General features: G+C 39.3%; 3 protein-coding genes across 4 annotated transcripts in view; 2 read left to right on the top strand and 1 right to left on the bottom strand.

Annotated features, from left to right (window-relative positions):
• LOC111486030 overlaps positions 1–1,613 on the top strand; it is a 3,532-nt gene extending 1,919 nt beyond the window's left edge. The window contains exons 3-4 of the mRNA XM_023133027.1: positions 423–527; positions 733–1,613. Coding sequence (XP_022988795.1) covers positions 423–527; positions 733–1,398 — 771 coding nt within the window. The 3' untranslated portion in view covers positions 1,399–1,613. The remainder of the gene's footprint in view (positions 1–422; positions 528–732) is intronic.
• A 1,861-nt stretch (positions 1,614–3,474) lies between these two features.
• LOC111486132 (fasciclin-like arabinogalactan protein 13) lies at positions 3,475–4,396 on the bottom strand. The gene is made up of 2 exons (XM_023133154.1): positions 4,043–4,396; positions 3,475–3,955 (listed from the first exon to the last, which is right to left on the bottom strand). The coding sequence occupies exons 1-2, from the start codon at positions 4,373–4,375 to the stop codon at positions 3,557–3,559; spliced, it is 732 nt and encodes a 243-aa protein (XP_022988922.1). The 5' UTR covers positions 4,376–4,396; the 3' UTR covers positions 3,475–3,556.
• Positions 4,397–5,919: 1,523 nt separating this feature from the next.
• LOC111486146 overlaps positions 5,920–7,316 on the top strand; it is a 4,102-nt gene continuing 2,705 nt past the window's right edge. For both annotated transcript variants that reach the window (XR_002718810.1, XM_023133174.1), the window contains exon 1: positions 5,920–6,777. Coding sequence is in view for 1 of the 2 variants with exons in the window: in XM_023133174.1 (XP_022988942.1) it covers positions 6,113–6,775 (663 nt within the window). In the remaining variant the exon portion in view is untranslated. The remainder of the gene's footprint in view (positions 6,778–7,316) is intronic.

Genomic DNA, 7,316 nt, shown 5'->3' with positions numbered 1-7,316 from the left:
TTTTTTTTTTTTTTTTTTTTTTTTTTTTTTTTTTTTTTTTTTTTTTTTTTTTTTTTTTTTTTTTTTTGTTATCAATCTTACTTTTGAGTCCATGCCTCCCCATTGATTGGAGAGAGCAACGAGTGCCAACGAGGACGCTGGGCCCTGAAGGGGGTGAATTGTAAGATCCCACATCGGTTGAAGAGGAGAACGAAACATTCTTCATAAGGATGTGGAAACCTCTCACTAGCAAACGTGTTTTAAAAACCTTGAAGAGAAGCCCGAAAGGAAAAACCCAAAGAGGACAATATCTGCTAGCGGTGGACTTGGGCTAGAATATACAGATTTGTTACTTAACCAAAAAAAATCCTTCTCTCTTTATCTACTTTTAATATTTCATAGTTCTGCTCTACCATTTTATGGAAACTGGTTTCTTTTTGCAGGCGTCATTTCTTTCATTGAATTTGGTCACATTAGCAGAACAACTTACAAAACTAAATGTAGCAGAGAGGCTGTTTATCGAGGAAGATATATTACCCTCAGAACTGGTATGCCTGATGTTTCACTAGCTTGAATGGACTATTAACCGATGTTAGGAGTGATCTTTAATTGCATCAAGTTAATTGTTAGCTTCTTTGATTAACCATTAAAAATGCTCTTCTTCCTTTGTAATTCAGAAGTTAGCAAGTGGTCCTTGAAAGTCAAATATTGGTCTGAATTTGAATTACAGACAATGTTTTTTCCTTGCTACAGCGTGCAGAGATAAAGGCGGTCTGTGATCAACGGTCATCCGCAGTGCAAACATATGATAGTCAAGAGGGAATGAGAAACATTGAAATATCATCTGACACAGAATCCTACGAGAATGGAAACGTCGAAGATGGAATTCGAGATGTGACCAAAGCTTCTTCGTCGAGCTATTTCGGAAGTATCCATCAAGATCCAACCTTCAATCCATCCCCAATTTCATCAAATCAGGTCCATTATAATGCTCATCCAATTGAGTTGCCAATATCCAGCCAAACTAACACACGAAAGTACACTGAACAACCCAACACGAAGTTCATAATTGAAAACGCCAACCAAAAGACCCCTATGTTTGAAGCAACAACTGCAGAAGCAGAACTGGATATGCTTCTGAACTCATTTAGTGAGACAATGGACGTCGATACCCCAGCTGCTGGGAGTAGCTCGTTCGACATAGATGAAGTCTTTAAGGCCACACCTCACATCCCAATTAAAGGTTCAAATTCAGGCAAGAAGGCACCCATTACTGCAGAACTTGATGATGCCTTGGATGACTTGCTCCAAGATACATCCCATCTAGTACCTCATAAAGAAAAGCCTGTCAACAACAGTCATTCTGGAGCCAACTCCATTTCAAAGCATGACTTCGATTCGTGGCTTGACTCAATCTGAGCTCTGTAAGTAAACAAATTTCTCACCCATGTAACCTACTTTGCTGTGTGAAAATTTAGTCTGCTTAGAGTTACTTGTTTCATTTTTCGACAATATTACACCTTTAGTCTTTAAGCGAAGTTACTAATATTTTAACCTTAAAACTCTACTGAGGTCGGCATTGTTACTCATTCGACTTGAATCTTAGATCTCTTTAAACCGTCTGATCGTGCTAACCATGTCAATTTGCTTCTAGAAACTCACATTGTGAGGCCCCTAACAAGCCACCATTACGAATCAAGTCATCCAAATGGTGGTTGGATTTGGTTTAATATTTTCTTGATAAAGTAAGTTTTAGATGGAGATTGAAATCTTGACGGGTTCTTATACAGCCATTAATAAACAGTTCTGAATTGCAGCTGCTGTTGTTAGGACTTCAGTGGTTGGCTATTATATTCTGTGGCTGATTCATTTCCTTAATAAAACCAAATTCAAACCAACTGGCATCTACTGTTTTTGTCTCTGTCTGTCTTTATTATTATTATTATTATTATCATTAGTATGGAAATATCTGTTCTAGTTTCTACAGGTATGAATTTCAGATGATAAATATCAGCATTTTGCAGAATTTTTCTGAAATTTTGATGAACTTTCTTTTTGGGATTGTTTCAATTTTTTTTGTTCAATAATTTGTATAAATCGCCTCTAAACCGTGAACTTATAACTTGATCGTTCTCGTAATTTGCTAAGTGTTATAATCACACTCGTAGCCTTTTTAATGTAACCAATCAGGCTCGGTACTTTGGTTGATTATAACACTTGACAAAATACAGGTGGGTGGGTAATTAATACGTGCAGGAACACGTATGACAATTATGATTTAATAATCATAAACATGTCATTGGAACGTTGGATGAAAAGTCAACGTATGTTCTTCTTTCAAACTTAATTTAAATAAACATTTTAGTCATGGTCGCATCGCTTCATGTGGTTGCTATTGTCCAACATTTTAATGGATTTTTACGAGATTAATAATAAATAAAAAGGTTTAAATTAATTATAAATTATTAATTAAAAAGATAAATTTAATATTTAGAACAGTCTAAAATCAATAGGTTTTTTCCATTGTTTGGTAATGTCGGCGGAAGATTAAACCCTAATCACTAATTAAGCTTTTAATTATCATTTAATACTTGTTTAGTTAAAAGGGACCACACCTATTGTCTTGAGTTCGTTGTCGCTTTGTTCTATTTTTCATTGCATGTGGAATGCCATGTGCAAAGTGTAAAAATCTTATCCAATTTTGTTATATATTTATATCAAAACTTAAAATTTAAAATGGTTGGGCACGTGATGACCCTAACAATATGAGCGAGAGTCAAAACTACTATACCTATAACTCGATTGATTTGAGAAATAGTCATACTTAGGTACGAGAGGAGAACAAGTGTCAGTGAGAACGTTGGCCCTGAAGAGGTTAGATTGTGAGATCCTATATCAGTTGGAGAAGAGAACAAAATACTTTTTACAAGGGTGTGGGTGACAACTATATGTAACGGGCCAAAACGAACAATATCAGCTAGAAGTGAGCTTGACTTGTTACATTAACTATCATATCTTTAGGATTGTTCCCACTCCCTTCATTATTCATGTACCATGTAAATATATTCAAATTTGTATACTAATATCAAAATTTTCGATGTTTTGACACTCGATGGCCCTAACTTCAAAAACTGAAATCCGTTCTTTTATAATACATTGTCCTCACTCTAGTAAAACTTAAAGAAGGTTAGTTGAACACAACTCTCTAGGATGGTATGATATTGTCCACTTTGTACATAAGCTCTCATGGTTTTGCTTTGAGCTTTCCAAAAGGCCTCGTAGCAATGGAGAGAGTATTCTTTGTTTATAAACTCATGATCATCATTCCCTAAATTACTCTCATTTAGATATGGTATTGGTTAATTCAAATGTCATATAAAATACGACACCCGAGAGAAAAATGATGGGAGATTATTTTAAATTTATATGCATATATAGATAGAGAAAAAATTACAAGAAAAAAAAAAAGGGGGAAAATTACAATAAAAAAAAAAAGAAAAGAAAAAATGAATGCATATATGAGTAGACAAAGCGCACACAAATCACAAAATAGTGTTTCTCAACTCAACGTCACATCTCAAGAAAGAACACTAAAGGCAATCAAACCAAATCCTAAAACCAATTCCAAACCGACGCCGTTTCTCGGAGCCGCATCCTTATGATCCGCCGGCGAGTGGGCAGCATCAGATTTCGGCGGTGTTTCGCCATCGGCCGGCGATTTTTCGCTTGCCGGACCCGAAGCTTTCGGAGGAGGGGCAGCGGGGTGGTCGCCGAAAAGAGCCTCCGGCAACAAAACTTGCTCCACTGCGTAAATAGACAACGGAGACTGCTCTCTGACCTTGTTGTTGACGGCCACCATGACGACGCCGGTGGACACGTTGACTTGGTTTGCTTGGCCGGTGAAGTTCAACCCCCAGTCTCCGGCGAGTGTCCTGACCGGGTTACTGACGGTCTGGAGGTCCGTCAAGGTGTAGAACTGGATCGAAACCAAATTGAAATCAAAAAACAACAAATACCCAATTAATATTGTTCCTTAAAATTGAGAAATTGAAGATGAAATTACCTTAGTCAAAACATGGTAAAGCAATAATTGGGTCTTTTCCTGGTCGTTGAGGCCATTGAGGGCGCCTGGCTTAAGGGAATTGAAGGCATTATCAGTGGGGGCAAGAATGGTCATCCCCTGAGGAGTGTTGTTGAGCTGATTATCAAGCTGGGTGTTGATTTTGGTTTCGTTGAGGAGGCGGATGAGCGTCGTGAATTGGCCGCCCTTTTCGAGAATGCCGGTTATGTTCAGTGGCCCCGGCGAGGAAGGAGCGGGAGCCGCCGGGGTTTGGGCCAGAGTGGTAACAGAGAAGAGAAGGAAGGGGAGGAGGAGGAGGAGAGCGGTGGAGGCCATGGCGGAGAGGCGGCGGCGACGGTGGAGTTAGTGTTGGAGGATTGATGATTTTATAAGGGAGATGGGGATAGTGGGGGAGGTGAAAGTGGGGTTGGATGTGAGCTGGATTTAATGGCGACAACTCATAGCTTGAGGCAATGGAGGAGAGAATAATTGGAAAATAGGCGTATTTTGGTACGCGTCTCTTAAATAAATTAACAAAAAATAGGTTTTTATTAGTTTTTGATATGTCTTCATGGGCCCATATGTGTTTGAACCCAATGGGCCTTCAATCTTGGGCTTCTATTGAGTCTCCACAACTTTATTTGTAATCACACGCTAAGTATCGTGTACTTATACCTGTGTGATGTCCCACATTGGTTGGGAAGAGAACAAACCACCATTTATAAGGGTGCGAAAAACTTCCTCTAGCAGATGCGTTTTAAAGCCTTAAGGGGAAACTCGAAAGGAAAAGCCCAAAGAGGACAATATCTGTTTGGTGTGGGAAATCTCACGCGTTTTAAAATTGTGAGATTGATGTTGATACGTAAGGGCTGAAGTGGATAATATCTACGTACCGGTTTGGGCTTGTGATTCAATATTTGGAGTGTTCTCCAAATATTACTTGAGAAGACAACATAGTCTTTATTATTCGTCCTACAAATTTGACTCTAGGTTGGTTTCTTTGGTTATGTCTAGCCTTATTTTTGTAGATAGGCTATGACAACTACTTCCCTTTACGAGTTGACTCTTAATCTTGCTGGGATGCATTGTCCTTGTTTGAGATTGATACTTGTCGATATAGGACACTTGGTCTTGGAGATCTCGTTGAGCCATTTTCTCTAGGCAATGAGACTTTCTCTCCTTCAATCGGAGAGGCCTTACCCTTGATATGACTCAGGATTAAAGGAGCTAGGTGTTGTGTCATAGGCAATTAGTCTTGTCTAGATCTATTAATCGGTATATCTCTTTTTGGCCTATCCTAGAGATCGTTAGACAATGCCTCGGGAGTTTGGTTGTCATAAGATTTTATTATTGTATTAGACACCAATTTTAGAGATGATCAAGCCTACTCCTAACATATATTGTTTTCTCTCCAATCATTGTGAGATCTCACAATCCACCTCTTCTTCTAGACCCAACATTCTCACTGACACTCATTCCTCTCTCCAATCGCTATGGACACCCTCATTTGTGGCCCAACATCCTCAGTGTCCACTCCCTTTAACCTTTCCATAGCATACATATTTTAAAATTTTTGAGGAAAAGTCGAAAGAACATATGCTAGCGATGCGCTTAGGTTATTAGATAAGACTTTATTGTTGCATCAAACACGAGTTCTAGAGATAATCAAGACTTAACTAAATGTACTGATGTTGTTTAACGTCCTTAAAACAAATAAAATCCTACTTAAACTAATAAAAATATGTTCTTTAAAAAAAATTTAAAACTAAATTTATAAGATTACCCATAAAATTTGTTCTTATTAAGCTTAAAAATAGTTGGGAGTAGTAATAAGGTTAGGCCATGTGATGTTCATTGCCTATATATCCAAATTAAATTCAATCCCCGAGATCTGATCTTCCTTAAGACGACACCGCAGAACTCCCTCCATTGCCAACCAACCCGTTTTTCCTTTCAAATTGTATAAATTCTTCTTCTTCTACTTCCAGATCCTCTGAAGTTCCCCTGTTTTTGAAGAAACCCTCAAATCCCAGAAGCTTCAAACATCGATCGGTGTTCAATTGGCGGTGGTGGATGGCAAAAACCAACAAATACACCTCCATCAATTTCAATCACATCTACGACAAGAATCTCTCCTCCAATTCCAAAACTGGCACTAATCTCTCCAAAAACCCCTCTTCTTCTTCTTCTTCTTCTTCTTCTTCTTTCGCTAGCAAGTCCCATGGCCGCATGCTCGTCCTGACCCGTCCTACCCCCAAACCCATCACCTTGCCTCCGGTTCTTTCCCCCCAGCCGCAATCTCGACCCTCATCCGCCGATCATCGAGAACTTCGGGATCGACCCCGTTCGCAATCTGGTTCTGATTCCATCTCTCTGCGCCCTCTCGAGCAGACTGGTACAGGCGCGATCGCTCCGTCTCCGATTCCGAGCTTGGAAAAGGAGAAAGAGATTCCTCCTCCTCCGGCGGTGACGTTGCATAAACCGGAGAAATTTGTGCCACCACATCTTAGGGCGGGTTTCGTCGGGAAGGAGGAGAGACCTGTGAACGTTGGGATCCGACCTAGAGAGGTGAATCAGAGGCAGTATGGGAATTACGGGTCTCCAAATCGGTATGCTGAAGATGGGAGGCCGAAATCCGGTGGTGGGTATGAAAGGATGAGAGGGGCGGGTGAGGCACGTCTGGGGACGGTGGTGAATCGGCCACGTTCCAGTGGGAATCGCCCGAGTTCTAGTTGATGGTATGTTTCTTCCGAATACTTGCCCTTTCACCGTTTAACTGAGATGATGTTGGCTATGGCTTTTGAGTTTTATGAGTAAATTGTAGAGCAGATGGCTCCTTTTGACTCAATTAATTGGGATTATTGAGACACAAACGTGAAGTTAACTGTACTTAGAATTTAGGACCCCTTTTGATCCTGGATTTTAGACATGGAGTTGCCTTCTTTGGGTGCCCTTTTACTACTGTTTAAGTGAGATTCTGTTGTTTATGGCTTTGATTTCTTTTTTTTTTTTTTTTTTTTTTTTTAAGAAAATTTAATATACTTGTTTCGTAGCTTTGTATATATCTATTGGTTGAGGATTGCTTGTCACCTACTCTTCAGCTTACACTCTCTCTCTCACGTAGAAAGAAAGGAAAGGGAGGAAGGAGGAGAAGTTTCATACTCTGTTTTCTCTTTGTGGGTTTCCCTTCCCCCTGTTTTGTCAGAAAAAGAAAAAAAAATATCTTTCTTTCTTTTTTTTGTTTTTTGTTTTTTGTTTTTGTTTTTTTTTTTTTTTT

This window comes from Cucurbita maxima, unplaced genomic scaffold (genome assembly GCF_002738345.1).
Source record: "Cucurbita maxima cultivar Rimu unplaced genomic scaffold, Cmax_1.0 Cma_Scf00011, whole genome shotgun sequence".
Lineage (NCBI taxonomy): Eukaryota > Viridiplantae > Streptophyta > Magnoliopsida > Cucurbitales > Cucurbitaceae > Cucurbita > Cucurbita maxima.
This window is presented reverse-complemented; position numbering and strand designations above follow the sequence as displayed.